Raw genomic sequence first — 21,324 nt, 5'->3', positions numbered from 1 at the left:
TCTCAGTATTGAAGAAACACACTGGCATCGCCTGGCCCAGGGTAGGCTGTAGATTCCTTTCAGCCTCCTTCATTCTTGGCACCGTCAGCCATATGTGTCTCTCTTGCAGCTCCAGAACAGAACTGTCTTGCATACAGATAAGAATCATGGTCAGGTGACCACCAACCCACAACATAAAATGATACATTTCCAGACAGACAGCTCACATACCAGACAGTTAAGGCCGGCTTCCCACGGCCATGACGGGCTCCGCCGTGGAATTCCGCGGCGGAGCCCGTCACGGTGCCCCCCAGAGACCCCGATACTTACCTCCGGATCCGGCGTCTTTCGTCCCGCATGACGCTTCGGCGCGCATGCGCAACAGAGCTCGTGACGCGCCGCAGCGTCATGTGACGTTACGGCCGCATCATATGACACGCCCACAGCGTCACATGACACGCCGGCCGCGTCATATGACGTGGCTGGCGGTGGGCGGGGGAACGGTTTCACGCTATCTTCTGCTGTGCTACCTCCTTGAAGAGGTCCAAATAGTCCAAGGAAAAAAACAGCAGCATGTCCTATTTTTTGTCCAATTCTCGGACGTCAGCGTGTGATGTACCGCGCCTCGGACAGCGCACGGGTTTTCTCGGACAGCGCACGGGTTTTCTCGGACAGTGCACGGACTCTTTATTAGTCGTGTGCGTGTAGCCTTATTTGCACTACTTTCATACATATCCCCCGCTGCGCTGGGTCAGGATGCTGCATCGCTCGCCTCCCTATTGTATTCATGTCAAACACATAATTCATATCCCCTCTGCGCCAGAATTTCCTGACATTTGTAAACATTCTTCACAAGTAATAGATGTTTATAGGCTGCAGACGTAACCCGGCTAATGGCAGCAGCTCCGTGCGTAGCAAGCAGTCCTGTGCAAGGTACTGGAAGAGAAGCGTGTCAATGCGCAGATGTCGGGGCGTTAGCTCTTATGGACTCGGGCCAACCTCTTCAGAAGTGGGAAATATTAATAGGCCTGCAATATATATACATATAACACACTGAGATGGAAGCGGGTGAAGTATCTAAGAGTGAGCTAACATTAACCCGTTGGGTGCTGAGGAACTCTGTCCAGATTGTGTGGCTGTGACACGGCTTAGAGGAATGACCATATGTTGTACAGCTGGGCAGTGGAAGCCGCAGTGTCGGGTCCACATGGAATGGTGTCTGTAGGATTCTATCAGGGTCTTGGTGGTTCGCAGAGCAGGAATAATGCTCTCCTTCCACATATTACACAACTGATGACAGAGGCTTTAAAAGAGTCCCAAACGCAGATGTGCAGGAGGAGGATTTCCTATAGAGCCTCACAGATGGTTCTTCACAATGGCATGTAGGAGTGATGGCCCAGCACTTACTTCAGCAATGGTGCCGGAGACGAAAGCAGGTGATAATGCTCTTTATTATATAGCGCCAATATATTCCGCAGCGCTTACAAAGACAGGGGCATACAGAAAGAGAAAAGTACAAAACTATAAAAACCACAGTTACATGAAGTAATCAGCTGATGGAGACAATAGGGGTGAGGGTCCGGCTCCAATGAGCTTACATACTACAAGTAATGGGGGGATACAGAAGGTAAAGGGGCTGGAGATGTGCGAGGTATGGCGGGCTGGAGAGTGAGGGATGCTATACACATAGGCAATGGTCAGGCCGTATAGTGGCTGAATCAGTATGACTGCAGGGGGCGGTTGATTGCAGCTTGCAGGGATTGCAGTCAGTAGGTCAGCAGCATGTTATCAGGGGGAGTACAGAGAGGTTTGGTTTAGGGGATATGGTATGCCTCCCTGAAGTGATCTCCAAAATGGAAGAGTGCAGAAGACTGTAATTCAGTTCATGCCCAAAGTTGCTGATAGTGCTTACTGTGTACATAGTTATGATATAACAGTACCCCCATTATTTAGCAGTCTATTTACTGCATCTTCAACTCCCCGATCTTCTCCTGGCTCTTGTAGTCCCCGGGTCATGTCACCTCCAGCTGACTGGATCCTCGTCTTCCTGTTATGCAGCGGCTTTCTTCTTCCTGCAGGTCAGTGTAGGCTGAGTCACTAGTGCCTAGCAGGGAGCGCCAAATGCTATGCCAGGCTATTGCCAAGACTGTGCATGTGCACTTTCTCGCGGGGTTACTATAGGAACACCCGTTCTAGTTCCCTCCTAAACTCCTCCATCGACTGGTGACGTAGCGTACATTGCCCTGCAGGAAGCAGAATGCCGGCAATGTACGTAAAGAAAAATCCATTGGGCTGGAGGTGACGTGATCCGGGGGAACTGCAGGAGCCAGGAGAAGATCAGTGGGGAGAAGGTGCGATAAGTAGACTGATGGGGGAGGAATAGGTAAGTTTTTATTTTTTAATGACAGAACCCCTTTAAGGTTGAAAAATGAGAGCAGTCATGTCAGCCTATGGTGGTGTGACAAGGGGTTCAGGAGGACGTAGCAGCTAACGGGCAGGCCAGATTTTTTAAAATAAAAACCAAACCTTACTAAGCAGCAACCAGATGAATAATAATTTTGCTCCATAAGAGGGCATAGTACGTGAACGATGCATTATAACTTTAACCGGATCTCACGATAACCATATGTCTCAATCCCGATCTGGCAAGGCTCTTCAATCCCTCTGGTTACTGTCCATCTTCGTACTAGTACTGCATACTCCATTTCTGGAGATCTGTGGCATGCTCTAGCATTGTGGCCTCAAGGCACTGTCGGTGTCAATGACTGCAAATAATGCAAACCCTCTCTCATGTACACATAAACTTGGCGCTCTGACCTTCTCATGGACTGCATGTACCGTAGGTGCAAAAGGTACGTCAAAACAGCGGCACATCACTTCCATATACTGTAACTTCACCTTAGAGTGTAGCGCCTTTAGGCAGTTCCTTGCCATCCCAGTACATATGGTCCACACAGCCCATCCTTAACAATTCAAGTAATTAAACCCCACAGCCCAGTACACCGATCAACACGTAAAACCCTTCCTAAAATAACTGTCAAATATGTCTATAAAGTCCATCGAGTGTGTGCACACCTAACCGTCAGAGGCCGGCCACACGTCTGACAGCTGTCGCCATTCCGGGTTTGGATCCAGGGCACTGTCCTCTTCCAGGACCAAGTCTCATGCGGGAAGGCATCCTCCCTCTCCATCCATGTTCTATGTGTCTTCCAGGATCCTGGCTTGTCACTCCATTACTTCTGCGCCTCATACCGCTCTGTCTTTTCAAGCAGCCTCCTGCCACCAGCTACTACAAGCCCCACAATGGCCACCACCACGTTGTTTGCACCTTTCTCCAACCCCTCACACATTCTGAACACCGCTGCTTCTATTCTGCTGCTGCCACACTGCCCGGTGATGCAGCTCTAATTGCTTTGTATAGTTCCCCTGCAAACCTGCTAGTAACCTTGCAGGACCTGACAATGGGGGCGGTCATACCCCAGCATTATTCTCTATGGAGGGTGAAGTTCTTCTGCTAGCCATGTCACCGGCCGCATCATGATGGGGGGTGGGACCCACTTTTCACACAAGGCTTACAGAAAATAGTGCTTTGCCAGGTACCCAGCCATGACACTAGTCTGGTGGAGGGCACAGCCGCAGAGCGGTTATGTGTATGGGAATGTACGGGGCACCCCCTTAAAGTCCCACCAACCAAAGGAGTCGCTGAGATACGTTGCTGTTATGGCAAAGCTTTGCTGTACTGATCTAAAAGCCAGTGGCCTACAGGTGTTATGGAGTTTCACTCAGGGAGCAGGAACGGGAAATCCTCATGGCCGAACCGCTGCATCCAAGGACGGGATCGAACAGTGCCAAACGGATCTCATTGCCTATCATGCAGTCCTTTTGGTTTCCGCTCAGCTGCCCCGCTTTTCGATGGTAGTAAAAGCGCTGCAAGTAGTGCTTTTTCTCCAGTGTTTTGAGCTGGATCGACAGTAGAGCCTCCGACCCGAGGTTGCAATGCAGATGTGAAACCGGGCTTAGGGACTCCCGAGGTCATAATGATTTTGGACGCTGTCATTTAACTGGCTGCCACATCTGGTCGGTCAGATATTTACAGTTGCAAAGGTGTGCTTGAGACAACACCTGACTTGTAAAAGTGGGCTCTAATTAGGGATTCAGTTCAGGGGGTTGAAGAATGGTGAGACTACAGTAATCATTAAAAGTGCAACTTTGTCTTGAATTTGGGGAATCCACTTGTTATATTAATTGTGTTGAACTATTGCAATTGTTCTTGTTGGAAAGTTTGTAAATTTGGCAAATAAACCTAATTTGAGGGTTGAATAATTTTGATTGCAGACTGTAGTTGTTGTGCCTTAGTACTCAGATGCTTAAATTGTACTGAGAGTGGGCTTATAAGGGTGCATTCTCATAACAGGCACTGGCTTGTGGCCATTAGGAGACGTTAGACAGAATCACCCTGATCTGTGACGTCCTGTAAGTGGACATCCCATTCTGTGGAATAACAAGCACTTCCAGTCGCCATATTCACTCATACTTAAAACATTTCTTGCCCATCTAGGGTAAATAGAAGACAAGGGACCCCTTAGCAAGGACATAAATTGGGCCCCTTTGAGGAGCTGCTTGACACAAACACACTCCTAAATACCTACTAAGGAAAGTATTGGTGACCCCATGGGTTTTCAGGACTCATACACACGTCATTGTCTACACTGTAGCCCCAGTGGAGGACAGATCCCTGTTCAGGTTCCCAACGCCCATAAAAGTGGGGCACATCTCTGTGTGGGGCCCAACAGTAATACAGGATAGATAGGTCTGTCTATTTAAACATGTTTAGTAGCCACAAGTAGAGATCTTACAGTCTATTCGCATTAATGATATAATGAGTAATGCACAGACTCATATATTAGTATCTATTAGTTGTTTATTTGTTTCGGAGCACCAGTATTACATAGTAGTCAAGTGTGCAGATTATTCCAATTTACAGATATGATATGAGTTACGTTATTAGAAGCATGTCCTAAATCTATTAGCATATAGCAAAGGCCTTACTAAACTTTACAATTATACTGCATGAGATCTGATTCAGAGCAGAGGTGGACCCAGACAGCCTGGGGGCCACATATAGGGGTCCCTTGGTTTCCATCTGCTAATTTGGTGACTGTATGGTGCTAGTTAAGGACTATCTACTTTGTGGTGCTCCTAAAAATCCTTCACTGCAGGAGCAGAGGTAGCAGTAACTCCACCTGGCCCCGGTGCCCGAGGGGTCCAAAGGCCTCTCTATCACCTGTATTATAGAAATGGACATGGTAAGTGGCTGTCCTTTTAAAGATTTTCCACTGGGGCCCAGGAGCTTTAAGTTACATCTCTGCTGCATCGGTATGGCAATCTACCAGTTATTGTTAGTCATGGGTGAGAATCATTATGTAGTCTTTTATGTGCAATCGAGAAGGCAGTAGGAAACACTAGCATCTTCCATTTACTGTAGCAGTGGGCGCCCCGATGGCTGTAGGACTCCTGTGCAGCTGCCAAGGTTGCACAAATTTTGCATCCGCCCCGATTCAGTTCACCTAAAGGCCTGAAACTATACAAATCTCAGTTCTGCTGGCCATGGATCGGGCTCCTTAATATTGCCTTGCATTCTTTAATAATTACATACATTCTTTTCATGACCACAGAATCCCTGTGATACTATTGAGGCAAACACGTATACAAATATATATATCTTAAAGCAATATGGCAGAAGGGTGACCTGCTGCTTATGTTCCAATCAGTGAAAGCAGAATATACTAACATTAAGTTCCTAGTGTAGAATATGTAGCAACATACATTATAGACAGCTCAGATTCACAAGATGTCTAACCCATCCCAACCCATTCGTATGAGCAACCCATCCCTCTTCAATTAAGTTGTATTCACATTGGCTGCTCTCAATATCACAGAAGGAATGGGTAACATGTCATAAGTTCAACCATTGGTCAGCCTAAGATTATTCATCCTGCAGAGATGTGTGTGGTTCCATACTCTTGTCTATTGCAGGTTTTGTCATGTATTACAGTCCAGGAATTCAACACCATTGGCCAAATTTTTGTGGTAGACCCGGGTTCTTCTATGTGGTGCATCACCTAGTCTTTGGTATAATAGGCCTCTTGTTATCCTATCTGTAACCTTATACATTTCCTGCCACTCACATGAGGGCCTCTGAGCTTCTTAACAAGGAAAGTAACTCGGATACATTGAAGCAGACATGGTGTCTTTAGAATAATTTGCTTAGGTTAGTATAATTTGATGAAGAACATTCCTGTGAAGGACATCACGTTTGTGAGTGTGCAACTGGTTGGGGTTAAGGACAATGGTTCCAAAGCTCAAGAGCATTTATTCAGAAGATCCCTTCTGTCGCCTCTTGGATGGTGGGATTAGATGTGTGGGTAATTCAGGAGGAAGCCCATGCCCCTCAAGTTTGACTTCAATCAAATGACTTGCTAAAGCAAACTCTTCATCATCCAGCATGCCGTCACGATCAACATCAGAAAGTTTCCATATCTTGCCGAGGACAGAGTTGGGTAACTTGGTTGTTATCATCCAGTTCTTTGCCTTTGTGCCAGTTAATTTGCCTTCAGTGGGGGCTAAGTTGAAGAAGATCTCATCATATTTTGGTTTGTCTCTTGTAACCACCCAGTCCTCATCATCAATGCCTTCTAAGATGCCATCCATGGAGCCCTCAACAAAAGGACCATTGTGGGTCCCATCAAAGGCTCCTCCTTGTACAACATTATCAGTGGTATCCAGGTCTTCTTGACGCAGAAGAGGCATCAATTTGGCAATGTCAACTGTTAGCATCTCATCAAGAATATCAACTATATTCATCTTCAGTGAGTGAAATTTGGTAAAGTCGTGAATCATGAGCTGCTCCTGTAGGCCATTAAAAGAAGTATGAATGTTAGAAAATTAATGGAAACTCAAGGGGCACACTTTCCTAAGAGTGAACAGAGGAATGATGGATCTTGGTTTCTAAGAATAATCTTTGTGTATTTTGGATATATATGGTTGAAATTTCAAATAGACCACCCTGTGATCAGTAGATACCATTTAGATGGTCATTGCCTACAAGTGACAAGTAGTCATCTGCCTGAAACAACGCTATGATTCTCGTACCTGGTACACATGCTATTAGCATTCATCATCTCTTACATAAGTTAAAAATAATGGAAAAAATAGAATCTGCACATATGTGGTTACCACAATCTGAGATGCTGGAGTGATAGTTACCTGCATCTTGGCACAATCAGGGAAATCTCCAGGAGAAATATGATGCTCTAGTTGAATCTTGGCATAAATAACAGGCAACTCATTAATCAGTTGCTTCTTCTTGTTTCCTTTTCGGAAGACAGCTGGCATCTCCTTCTTTAAGTAGCTTATGATGTAAGCATGGACCTGGGAAGTAAGCAAATGATGCGAAGTTTAGCAAGCTCGAACAACCACGTCAAACTTTATGGTGTGCCAGGGGCATTCCAATGACATATTAGTGCTTTCTCCACTTTTCATATAATGTCCATAGATTTTAGTCAAGAGATACATCATCTCCCCTTTACTCATAAAGGTAAAATAGGTCTTTGACAGCTGTATTTAAGAACTAAGGAGGCTCATGAGACCCTCGTTCTCCCAATAAAAAAATGGGCCTATCTTATTGTGCTAGTTCATGCCACCATTGTTTGATGAAGGGGGCCAATACATCTACCTCACCCTTTACAGAAATGAAGGGTGCCATTACCCTCTGGGCAGGAGCATAACTATTGGGGATGCAGCTGCACCCGGGCCCAGGAGCCTCAGGGGGCCCATAAGGCCTCTCTTCTCCATATAGGGAGCCCAGTACTATGACTACAGCATTATAGTTGGGGGCCCTATCACAGGTTTTGCATTGGGGGCCGGGAGCTTCACGTTACGCCTCTGTCTCTGGGTACTTTCCTTCTCCTTTGTTTGCCTGTGGAGACTGTGGTAAGAGAGAGTGAGATGTTTTACACCACCCATGGTTAGGGATGTGAAGAAAATTTGAACTAAGGCCAACTATATCCATGGACCCCATAACAGCTGTAGTTAGCCTACAAGCTCATAGACATACAAAGCTCTATTAATTCTTACTGTAATTACTCTATGTAAGTCATGTGTTAAAGTCATCACTGTGGTTCATCTCCTTCTGCATGGTCTACCTTTATTGTCTGCACTTTTTCTACTGGTAAGACAATTGCTTTTGGCACAGAAAAGACAAAACGTAAATGGTGTGTCTGACACTTGTGGTATCTCCGCTCTGTCCACGTCACAGCCTTTCCACCAACATCCTGCTCTCTTCCTGCTAAGGAAGCCAGGAGAATTCTCCAGAATTGGCAGTGAATAGCAGGGGCCACAACATCAATAAAGAGAATGGTAGGAAAACCGAGAGGGAAGGGAGCGTGGGACATCTAACACTTCAAGGGGAACAGGATCTCAGAAAAGCTCTCAGCTTCCTTCGGGACTGACACCATTAATGACACCGACCTGCTTATCTATTTCAGATGAGACAGGAACCATTGGATATGAGATAAGATATTACTTGCTCCAGTCATTGCCCTTTCTCTGTCTGCATACGCACAGAGTTACATTGCTGATATCCAGCTTACTGCTGAATAGACCTGCCATCGGGAGCTTCAGAAAAATGTTAGGAACCTTCTGTCTTTGCTCAAACACAGTGACTTATATGTTTTTGAGATCCATGCTACCTATTTGGGAACTGGTTGTAGAATGAGGAAAGAGAAATCTGATTGGGGCGTGTGTAATATTACTTAAATTAAACAAATTGGCCAGCTTATACTCACTGTGCAGATCCCATGATCCTTCTAATGTTGGCAACTATATATTGCCACCCAAAAGGTGCATCATAAAAATACTCCACAGATTTAGGCTGGGGTCCATCATTGGGCCCCATTGGCTATATTGGCTATAAGTGAACCTTGGCCATTGTTGGGCCCTAAAACTTTCTCAATTCACACCCTTACTCTATCCCTGCTATAATCAAAGTCATTCCTTGCCTCTTCTGTTTATCTCTTGTCCCAACAAGGATAGCCACTAGTTGGCAAGCAAAGACTCGTTGTTACACTTATTGATTGATGAACTTTTTTCTAAAATACCTTGAGTGACCTTCAACATTAATTGTCAACATTAAATTGAGAAAAGCTGCCAATAGACCTTAGATGATGGTCACACAACCAAGACTGGGAACAAGCCCCATCATCAGACAACTCTGAGCAGCTGATGAAGATGGGGAGAAATATTACTTCCCTTGAGATAAGACAACACCAAGCTATCTGCCTACATTCCTTCTCCCGACTGCACAGCTATAAACATGCATGTTCAGACACTAACAATGTGTTGAAGGAAAAATATTTTTCTTATCTCACCATTGAGTAAGGAGAAGTAGCGGGACTGATGTCCTGCCTTGAGATCTGATTTATTGCCAGACCTTGGCTTGAGGAACAGCCCCTCGAAGACCATAAATTCTGCCTCCTTCTCTGCACTTTTTGTCATGCATGTTCTTGTAGTCTCTTCTTGGCCTCCACAATACTCCCCAAAGCCTTGGAGACATTTAGACTCCTAAACAAACCAAATCTGTGCTACTCCTCAAATAGAACCAATATGGAAAGTGAATAACCCATAGCAGGATCCATCCATAAAAGAAAGTACGACGATGCATCCCGGTTAGAAGATTAGAAGAAGAAGGGACAGGCCATAAATTCAAAACTTCTTGAGTAAACAATCAACATGAGGTGGAAACATTTTAAGATCATTATGTTTCCTGCCAGGAAAAGTGTTTGCAGTTCATTAGCTGTTCACGACCTTCAAGGATAGTGCTAAACTGGAGCTAAAAGTAAACTGTGGCCCTACCAATGTTGGTGACTGTATATTACTATCCTACGGGTACATTATGAGATTACGTCTCAGCTTTTGATATGGATTAATTTTAATTATGTGGGTCAGAAGTGGGCCCTATCAACAATGCCCAACTGCCAAGCCTACCCTGCTATACCCAAAAGCCATTGCTTGACTTTTGCTTACCCCATATGCAAACAGGCCTTGAGCTCAGTGCAGCATATGTGTAGGGTTTTGTAATGCAATGTCCAATGCAGAAAATACTCCAGATGGGGCTTAAGATGTCTAGAATTGGAAAATATAGAACATACTTTTTGAAATTGCCCGATTAGGACTGCATTACCTCATCTTGGTGCAGGCAGAGCTGACTCGCTCCCATCAGGCCGGCCCTACCCATATGAAGCTGTTTTACAGATGTCCTCCAGTACGATTATGTACACCTCCCTCCCTTGGTGAGGAAATCCCATACTCCACACTCATTAAGAAGACAAAGAAGGGGGACACGGTGAGAAGGTGACAGGAAGAGATAAGGAGGTCTTAATGTTCTCAGGCAGTCTCTGGAGCCATCAGCTAGCTTCCCAATGTAATCAAACAGGCACGTACCTACTGTATGCCCCCACCCGTCCAGCGTTTTCAGTGGAGTATTCTAACTCCAATCATGGGCAAAAATGAATGAACATTATATTCAAGATGTAAAGAACAAGTCCAGGATCAGCTGCAGCGGTCGGGGGAGACAGCGGGGATGCAAGATGGAGCGAGGTAGCAATGGCGCTATCGTCTCCTTAATACAGGATACCGTCTCTGAGCTCCATTCCCCAGAGGGGATACTTCCCATTGCAATTGGGAAAAGGCCCAGGGCTCAGCCCAGGCAGCAGCAGCAGAGCCACCTGCTCGCACGTCCTCCTCCACCGACTACATCTCTACTCTCTCTTAACACTACTAGCTCCGCCCCCAACCTTCTAACGGCCAATCACACCACTCAGAGCAGGTTAGGGAGACAGACACACTGACACCACCAAAAACGGTGACACTAACATGAACACAGTAAATAGACCACCAAATACACAAAGACACTCCAACTGGGGTAGACAAACACCACCCAGAGGTACCCCAACTAGGGGCAACTAGAAGAAAGACGCAGAAGGAGATTGTCAGCGCCTGCAGTAAGAGGCGTAAGCCATTCATGGTGGCTGATGTTTGACTAAGTCTCCAAGCATACGTCACAGGCAGAATAATAAACCTTCGAACCACCATCCTTCCAAGATTAGTTGGCTACCATCCTGTTAGGGCCCTTTTACACTAAACAATCCTTGTCCAGAGTCTTGCTGAATCGCAGGAATCCCGATGATAATCGGTGAGTGTAAATGGGTACACTTGGGAGAATTAGTTCCTTGTTCAGCTTCTGCAGGCATAAAGATGAAAGCGACAATCGGCCCCGGACCGTCATTCATCTCTGAGCAGCGGGAGGCGGGTGGCCAGAAGACCATCATTCATCTCTGGAAGGCGGGAGGCGGGTGGCCAGAAGACCTTCATTCATCTCTGGACAGCGGGAGGCGGGCGGCCAGAAGACCGTCATTCATCTCTGGACAGCGGGAGGCGGGTGGCCAGAAGACCTTCATTCATCTCTGGACAGCGGGAGACGGGTGGCCAGAAGACCGTCATTCATCTCTGAGCAGCGGGAGGCGGGCGGCCAGAAGACCTTCATTCATCTCTGAGCAGCGGGAGGCGGGCGGCCAGAAGACCTTCATTCATCTCTGGACAGCGGGAGGCGGGCGGCCAGAAGACTTTCATTCATCTCTGAGCAGCGGGAGGCGGGTGGCCAGAAGACCGTCATTCATTGTGTGAAAGCACAAGAGCGATTACCGCTGAAGCACCCAACATTCATCCCGAGTAGAAGGACCCTTAGTGCAGAGAGCACGGCTTCCAGTGGGGACCGGCTAACAGCTGCATGATATCCATACGCTCCCTGGTATTTGCATGCGCCTCACTGGACTGCCCATTCCTCTCCTCACAATCCCGTTTTTGAAGGGGTTGTTCCTTGACAATTCCTTTTTTACTTTTAGAGCCTCTCTATCCCTAATTCCGTAGATGTGCACCTATGTACCTATGGGACCCCACCATTGCTAAAACCAAGTGGCCCAAAGTCTCTGTTCTTGCATGGGCAGCGGGCCGAGCATGCGCAGTCCCTCTCCATAGACTTAAATGAGTACATTGGAATTGGCAAGCACGCTCATTCGGCTATTTCTGATAACCCTATTAAAGTCTATAAGGAGGAACAAAACATACTTGTCCTGTCTCCAGCCAAATATGGGGACTAAAGGGCCCCTTGTTCTCTGCAAAGTTGGGGGTCCCAGAGGTCAAACACACCTAACTTAGTTCTAAAAGTAAAAAGGGTTTCTTATGGGACAAAACCTTTTGTTAGACCGGCTCCCAACTGAAGACGCCAATTTGTATTTGAGTACATGTGAAAGGGGGAGGCGCTGCCTGACCTCCCCCTTATAGAAAAGCGGCCAAGGGCCACACTTAGCCCCGCCCCTACGGTCCACCGGGGGGCCGGGATGAGGAGGAGACCAACTCTTGCCAGCACTTATCTAACAAGCACTGACAAGCGCTGTTTGTTCCCCCGCGCCTACCAGAGCCACAGACGGGGAGGGAAGTCATAGAACAGGCGCTACAGGCACGATGTTGGAGCTGCTGGGTGGCCCCATATTGGATGAGCCTCATATGTGCAGGAGGCGCTGCTTCCCATAGTGACCCGAGTAGCATCATCACTCAGAAGACTTAGTCCTATGATATGGGAATAGTGGGGGCTTAGGCCCAGCCCCTAACCGCTAATGGCTCTCTCACATAAGCATACGCTATCGCGTGTTACACATGCGATTTTGGCGCACATAATACGTATTACCAATCTCACATTGTCTTACATTTGCGCCTCTCACACACAGCGCACGAAAAGTGCATGCAAAAAATATTGCATCACACACAATCTTGGCACATATAATGCATGCATACACGCCAAGATAATGTATGGGCAGGGGCATAACTATAGAGGGTGCAGGGGATGCGGTTGCACCCGGGCCCAGGAGCCTTAGGGGGCCCATAAGGCCTCTCTTCTCCATATAGGCAGCCCAGTACTATGAGTAAAGCATTATAGGTGGGGGCTCTGTTAGAGGTTTTGCATTGGGGCCCCCGAATCTTCAAGTTACGCCTCTGTGTATGGGGATTGTCGGCACGCAGAAAGTACGCATGTCATTGCTTACTTGCTGAGTGCTGCCGCTCGCGGGATACGTGCGTGGAGTGCAGCAAGATACACTCATGTTAGAGAGACCTAAGATGTGTGATGTGTTAAGTAGTAAAGGAATGCTGCTCCAACAGGGCAACTGAGGTCACAACCTGTGGCCATAAGTATGATGATGTATTTAGCGGTTGGTAGTTATGTGAAAAAGTGATGAAAACGCCATGTGGCTTGCTGCTGCCAGGAGGAACTAATGAGGTACGGAGGTGTATAAGTCGGCGAGAGCGCCAGTTGCGGAGAAACATAATTTCTGTCTCTTTAAAGCGAGTTTTATGTTATTACATAATGCTAAGATTCATGAACCCTCCCATGGAGTGTAATCGGTTAATTATGCAAAAGTTCAGTAAGAGTTCTATTTTTGAATTTGCCCCTTTCTGATGTTTGCCTCCCAGTGTCAGGAACCTTAATAGATCCTTCCTCTCCTCATTCTGCCTATTTTCCTTCCCACATCAGTCTTTCCATTTCTATTCCCCCTTCCGTCTCCTACCTTCCCACTCCCCTTCCCTCAGTACATTCGCCCCTCTCTCCCGCTCGCTCTGGCGGTGAGTAAACGCACTGGAATGTGCTGGCTTTGGGTCACACTCCATTTTCCCAGCCTGAATGCCAGAGCCAGAAAGACAAGCAAATGAAATCATCTACTGTCAGAACGGCCCTGCCGCCCCTCGCCGATCCCTCTATACCCAAATATAGGTTACATACACTCAGGAGGCTCTTTCTCTTTGCCTTTTATGAAGTATCATTATTTGTGTCCTCGAGTCAAATAGTCAGAGTTAGGAGGAGATCAATACAATCCTCAAGCAGACAATCCAAAAATGAGCACTCTGTGCTGGCTGCCATCTACAAAAAAGCACAAAAAACCCTATGGGAAAGAAAAACTCCCCAAAGAACAATGTTTCTGCAGCGACCGAGACACGGGGCACACCACTGAGGAGATGGCAGCTGTCAGGGATGTCACGGTGACACCACCAACTCCCCCCTGAGGGACGCGTGTGACACCTCGGCCAAGGCGCTGACAGGCCTCTTCAGGCAACGCTAGGGCAGCGGTTACCTGCATATGTGGTGTAGTGGACTGGATGAATTCTTGTCACGGGTGACGCCATCGTTCCTTACTCTGCCGGATATCCAACGGGAAAAATAAGAGCTTCCACCCACAGTCAGCTTGAGAAACTCAGCTGCTGGGATCGGTCAACAACTGGAACTTTACCTGCAGATACATTTTCTGGATACTCACAATCTTTGTGGGAATTTCACACAGCAGTGCACGAGGAACAAATATGGAGGCCAGGGAGGAAAACCAGAGGATGACAGCGGGCCTACAGTCAGGTTATCTGTAAGACTCCGCTCCTGGACACCCCCCCCCCCGGAGGAGGACACAACACTCCGCTGACACTCACTTGCTGGCGGTTTCAGGACACTGCACGGCGGGGCCTTTCTCTCTTCTCTCTCTTTCTTAAAGTGGGAATCCTGGCATTAGACCATCAGGAAAACCCCTTCCTCTTCCATTCTTCACCACATGAGGGTTGAAGGTACCCCCATGTGGCCGGCACTCTCCCTCCACACTCTACCTATGAAGTGATGAACTCCCTCTTTGGATTTGCACCTTGCACTCACATATATAACTCGCATGCTCAGGTGACATAACTTGTTACATTTTCCACACATATTCCAGACATTCACAGACATTAACCTCTTACATGCTGCAGCTGTGCAATGCACATAACTGGTGACAAGACAGTGTGTACAATGCATCCACACTGAGAAAATACAAGACAGTTATGGACGGGCCAGATATATGTATTTCAGGCCACTACATTTCTATACTCCAAAATATCCTTAAAGGGAACCTGTCAGCACCTTCGGGGTCATTAAGCCACCAGCATGTTGTTATGCAGGTGGGGTTTAGCTTTCTAAAAATGTTTCTGTGAAAAACAGCCCTTTCCCCCCTAGCTAGAAAAGGGGGTCCTAAATTTAGATGTCTTTACACGGGACAACCATCGTTCAAATAGTCGCTCAATATAGTGATTGTACTGACAGTTGTTCCATGTAAACACGGCCACCAGCGGGGGGGTGAGCGAGACTTCTTTCACCAGTTGCTTTGTTTCAGCTCACCTAAAAATAGTCGCTGTCTGGTGTAAACAGGTAATCGTTGTCTTTAAACAGCTAGCCAACCACTTTGCAGGGAGGTGTGCGCCTCCCACTGACCACTGATTGGATCCTGATCATTTTGGACATTTTGCCACCCTCCTCAACCCCAACTTAACGCTCATTGGTTCCCAAAAGCACTGAACAGTCCCTGCTGGTCTCTGGCTGGTTTTGGTCTTGGAGGATACATTCATTGCTGTGACATCTCATTGGTTTGGCCCCTAACAGATCACTTGGCGCTGCAACGTCTTGCAGTCTTGTAGTGTTCACTTGAAGACTACTTGCATGTACTTATGTGTGCTCAGCGGACTCGGCAACCATTGAGTGTGCACCATGGAGGGGTCAAAATTGTAAATAGATGCCCGCCAAAGACCCTCAGCCCTCCAACTAGTAGATGAACAGTATCTTGGCCTGTGTAAAATGCTCCCAGCAATCAGAAATCGTGAAATTGAACAACTGCGTTGAGCTTAGTGCGAGGTCCGAGGAGATGCAGGAAGTCCTAAACACCCAATAGAGGGTCCCTGTGACATGCTGCCCCCCTCAGACCCTGGTATAACAAAGTGCATCAGTTTTGCGCTGAGTGTTGATCTGTATACACCAGCCCATCCCCCATGGTCACACTTCTAGACATCCGTCCTAGAAGACCTTCATCCTCTGCTTCCTTGCTGAGTGACTGTGCGACCCTGACGACTGCACACACGCTGAATGTTTATGTTCTTCGGTGCCCTCACAATGAGGGGTCTGGTCACTTCCCCTTCCAAACACATTGTCTGTATTGCTGTGTCATACAAGCCCCTCGCACTTAGTGATTAATGATCTAAGGAAGCAACAACCGGAGGAACATGATGCATCTGCATGATATCTGATCTTCTGAAGATATTTCAGACGTTTCTATTGGATTATGTGATTTACTAATGAAAACTCTCTTCCCGTATCCATGATCACTATGAATCTAGAATCTAAACTGCAATCACATTACATAGCCTGCGGCTGGTTGGTTGTGCTGGGCTGGTTTCATATCTCAGTTGGAACCTCTGGTCGGAGGTCACAGATCTGGCTCAAAAGTTGGGCGGAAGGCGGACAAACCCCATAATAGTCAGTGGGGTGCGTCCAACGCTATTCGGTTCAAACCAGAGACGGAGCCGTTCGGCCGTGGGGATTCCCCTTTCCTGTTCCCCGAATGGAGCAGGAAAGCGGAACCCCAAGTGCCCATGTGAAATCACCCTTATCTGGCATGATGTGATGCCAAACACAAGTACAAGGGGGCACAATCTGAGATTAGTTGGGGGAGATCAGATGCAATGTCTGATACAATAAATGAGTGTAAGCTGCCTGGGATAAGCATAGATGTATCCTAGGAATGGTATATGGGCCGACTGGATGGACCGCAGGGTCTTCTTCTGCCGACAATATTCTTTTTCTATGTTCACCGAAGGAATCCGGCTGTGTAAGTGGCCCCCTCTGCCCTCTCTGCCCGCCGCCTGCCCAGTCTCCATAGAGGGGCATGCGGAACATCATTTTGATTTGCCTCTGTCCCTTTATAAATGCGGGCACAGCACGTCAAATGGGTGTGATACTGCTATGTGGGTGTTCGAACCCGCTCACATACTTGTCAGTCTATATACTCCTGTATGAGAGAACAAAAGTATCATGGAGGTGAGACCTTTATTGGTCATCCAGAAATATTGTACATGCAAGCTTTGGAGGCCACTTAGGCCTCTTCATCAGGCTGCGGCAACAAGATATAGGAGAAACCTTATATATGCACAACGCAGCAGAGGCAGAAGGCACTATAGTGTGTAGCACATTTGGTGGAAGGAAGCCGAGATGTTGGCACATGTGAGCGAGTGCTCCTCACTGATATAGAAGAGGCCTGGACGGTTCCGCTTCGAGGACTACTGCATTGCTGCTATTGACTGCAGCTGCCTACCGGTACAGAGCGCTCTGTCAAGACTGGGATATTGCCACCCAAACTTCTATTTCCTCTGCGCCCGTCCACCATGAGTACCTACCCCCGCTGTGTTACAAGAGATAAGTCCTTGAACTTGCAGCCGCAGACCATATCTCACGGCCCTGTTCAGACGATCGTTATTGATGGCAAATAAAGCTGTTCCCGTGGTTCACAGAATGTGGAATCGGCGAGAGTTCTTGTCTGTCAGAGCCAAACACTCCGAGTGTAACCGGAAGTTTTTCCAGCCATCCAGTGCCCCTGTGTCCAAATTGAGCTGAACCGGCTGTCCGCCGGAGCTGAACCACACCTAAGACTCCAAGGCCTAAATGCCTATTTGTTTATTCCCTACGATGGGAGGATATACCAAAGCCATGAACCTGCTACGGAGACATGAACCCCGCGGCTTTATTATACCCATACATTGATGTCTGGAAGGTGCTTACCAGTAAAAACTCTCATATATCTCTGTCATTTTTAAAAAGCACTTTGAGTATTAAAGTGGTTGTTAAGTTGTAAAGTATTGATGGCCTATCCTCAGGATAGGCCATCAATATTGCATCAGGGGGGGTGTATTACCTGGGACCCTTAACGATCAACTGTGCTGTGGGCCGATGCACTTGGGCACTAAGCTGATTTCAGCAGGAAGCAGACAGCGCCGTTCAAACTGCAGTGGCCAAGTTAGTCATTACAGACAAAGTTCTCATTGTCGTGAATGGGAATTTTGCCTGTAATACTAAGCCTAACCACTGCAGAGAGAACGGAGCTGTCTGCATCCTGCTGAAATCAGTTCAGTGCACAACAACACCAGCTCAGCAAACAGCTGATTGGCGGAGGTCTCAAGTCACAGAACCCTGCCAATATCTAATATTGATGGCCTATCCTGAGGAAAAGCCATCAATAGTTTACAACTGGACAATTTTAGGTCCATTTAACTGTGATCTGGTGCATAAAAATGGTTCCTCACGGGTGCATGCACCTGTACTGATGCATGCCTATTTACCAATGCACAAGCATTCAGCCACCCCCAGGAGCTTATCCAAGTGTATGTCTTAAAAATGCTGCACACCGTGTGCACTTAGCCTGAGAAAGTCCACAGCGTTTGCTCAGCGCTACGTAAATTTTTCTGCTTCTCATGCGTGGAATTTTTAAATGTGTTGTGCTATAATTTGCTCTAGGCTCTAAACACAGAATCCACCCTAACGAAGCATAAGAGATTCTTCTGATATTGCACAGGGGGATCGGAATATGTAATCTGTAGATAGGACATGACTGTGTCATCTAAGGTTCGACAACAGGAGACGTCTCTCCATGCACAGCTGCTGGTAGGACATTTGATAATGGTCAACTTTATACAACAATGTCAGATCTTTGCAATCACCGACATTAGAGAAAATAATAGGAGAAAACATTAAGACACATAATATGATACAAGAGAAGTCTTACCCTAACCAGCCGCGCTCTTTTCACCAGGTCATTGAGCTTGCGCAGAGCTGAGTTCCTGGGCAGGTTCTGGATGTCTTGGAACAAGTCTTGCTCCTCAAGTTCAAACAAGCGTCTGTTGGCGGAAATCATTAGGGGTTCAGACCAGAAGGAGCCTATGTAGACCCGTAAAACTTCGGGTGTATTGAAGACTTTACCGAGGGACCACATCAGGGCCCCATATACACGCATCAGCTGCTGGGTCTCCACCATGTCAGCCTTGTTCAGGACAACACGGATTTTGTCCTCATTACCCTTTAGAGCTCTGATGGCCTCAGAAAACTCATCTGAAATCTCCAATTTGTGGGCATCAAAAAGAAGAATGATACGATCAACTCGCTCTGCGAACCACTGTAGGACGGATGGAAAATCATAACCTGGAAGCAAACAAAATATTCAAATTAGTCCCAATAGTTCTAAGAAAAGTTAGAGCTGTGAGTATTGGAGTAAACATGGTTGAGGGTTCTGTACATTGAGTTACGCACAAGAGCTCTGCACATTAGTACAGTAATATATAAGACAACTCTCTTGATATTGAAGCATGGTGCAAAACTGGGTTTAGACTCTAGCCATAGACATCGAAGAATAAGAATACCGGAAGAATTAAGAATACCGTGGACAGCCAGGGTAACAAACAGAGAAGTGTTGGGTTGTATAAAACCAGGGACATCACTAGAAGCTGAAGTCACTGACTGCGACTGACTTACTTTGGCTATGTCAAGCGTACAAACTCACAAGAGAAGCCAATAATGTTGGGAATGACCAGTGGAACCGGGAAAAAAGAGACGACGGGGAATACGCTGACTGGACATAAAAGTGGATACCAATACATGCATGAAGCCGTGCTTGACTGGGAAGCATAGAGAATGTTCGCCTACAAAGTCACCAAGAGTCGGACACAACTAAATGGATAGATTGATGCACATCAAAGGGTTAATCTATTTTTACAAAACCCCATTTTGCTATAAGGGCTCCACTCGTGATACATAAATCACTGGCGAGCGACTGTAATCTGTGGGGTAACCAAACATGAGGTTTCAACATTGCTGGCATGCCTCCACAGGGAAAATGAAGTATTACATGGTGTCCACTGAAATGAGCGGTCTCTTCATGTAATGCATGGGCATGTTGGGTCCTCCAGAGCATGAGACGCTCTTTGTAGCCTTTCTCCACTTTAGATAACAGATGAGCCTTTCTATTAAAGGGGTTTCCAGCTAAAAGCAGTATGAAGTGAAGCGTAATGCATTGCTTGCATTACTTACATGGGGCTCATGTCTCCCACGTCAAGATGTGCGGTTCTGCCACCGGTCATGTGACCACATCACAGGCAAAGGATCATTCGTCATGAAATAAGCAGAATGGGCTCCACCCAATGCAACCAAAGGCGTGCGACTATACGGAATCCCAACAAACGTGGATCCTGAGTTTAAACAAAAGCAGATCCATATACAGACATCGCGCACCCCCAATTAGCATACAAATAGTTACAGTGTATTTACTGTAATGTATCCAAGACACAAACAGACAAGTATATTAAAAACATATGTGTCTGAAAAACTCACAAAGACTAAAACTACGTATCCCTGGTCAGTCCAGAGCCAGACATCACAAATAGCAATGTGGAAAGCTGAAAAAATGAAAGCGATGCGGCCTAAAATCTCGTAGGGCAGGGTGTCAAACTCATTTGGGCACAGCAGCATTATGGTTGCCTGCAAAGGGCCGTTTGTAATTATGAGGCCTCATTCACACCGGCATCTCTGCCATCCGTATTACACACATACTTGTTACGTACCTAATATGGAGAGCTGAAGCCCCACTGATTTGCATTTGCTGTTTTTCTTGGAGGCGATATGTAGCATACTTAGCTCCGTGTTTAGTGTCAAAATGCCAATGAACATTGTACTCCTTACCACCTACACTGCCTCATAGCAAAAAAGACAGAGCGATGTTTCTCCTTGAAGCACAAACATGTATTCACTCTTCCATATTTCATTAAATTGCCTTCCTTATGCATCAATTTATCTCAACCCCACTTGTAGGATAACAGCTTTAGGGCGCCCACCCACTGGCGTTTTTTTTTCCTTGCGAAATTCGCTGCATTTTTTTTCTGCAGGGGTCTATGGGACTTGTAATGTTAAAATCGCGATCGCGCAAAATCGCAATTTACTGCGATTCGCGGTAAATTGAGATTTTGCGCGATCGCGATTTTAACATTACAAGTCCCATAGACCCAAGGAGAAAAAAAATGCTGCGAATTTCGCAGGGAAAAAAAAACGCCAGTGGGTGGGCGCCCTTAGTCAAACACTGATGTGGAAATACTGCAGCAACCTACTGGTGAGACGGACCAGAGCAAGGTTCTAGTCCAGAAAAATTGGGGCACAAGTCCCCCAACACAGACATTGACACTAACTGCCAGGTTGTCAGAGAAAAGGAAAAATTATGGGACTTAGCAGAACTTAGTGAAAGATTCCAAAAGAATTCCTTCTGACCGAGCCCTTCTTACTTGGTTAAGCAGCAGTCCTCCCTGATTCATGCAGCACGCTCACAGGGGTCCCAGCAAGCAGCGCTGTACTGCACACCA

The 21,324-nt window shown here is 46.7% G+C and overlaps 1 protein-coding gene across 1 annotated transcript in view; it reads right to left on the bottom strand.

Moving 5' to 3' along the window:
* Window positions 1-4,882: 4,882 nt before the first annotated feature.
* The window catches only part of EHD2 (EH domain containing 2), a 28,996-nt gene continuing 12,554 nt past the window's right edge, over window positions 4,883-21,324 (bottom strand). The window contains exons 3-5 of the mRNA XM_066581985.1: window positions 18,708-19,120; window positions 7,246-7,410; window positions 4,883-6,888 (exon numbers count right to left, since the gene is read on the bottom strand). Of these exons, the coding sequence (XP_066438082.1) occupies window positions 6,352-6,888; window positions 7,246-7,410; window positions 18,708-19,120 (1,115 nt within the window). The 3' untranslated portion in view covers window positions 4,883-6,351. The remainder of the gene's footprint in view (window positions 6,889-7,245; window positions 7,411-18,707; window positions 19,121-21,324) is intronic.

Source organism: Eleutherodactylus coqui, chromosome 10 (assembly GCF_035609145.1).
Source record: "Eleutherodactylus coqui strain aEleCoq1 chromosome 10, aEleCoq1.hap1, whole genome shotgun sequence".
In the NCBI taxonomy this organism is placed as follows: Eukaryota; Metazoa; Chordata; class Amphibia; order Anura; family Eleutherodactylidae; genus Eleutherodactylus; species Eleutherodactylus coqui.
Note: the sequence above shows the minus strand (reverse complement) of the source record. Positions and strands in the feature narration are given on the sequence as shown.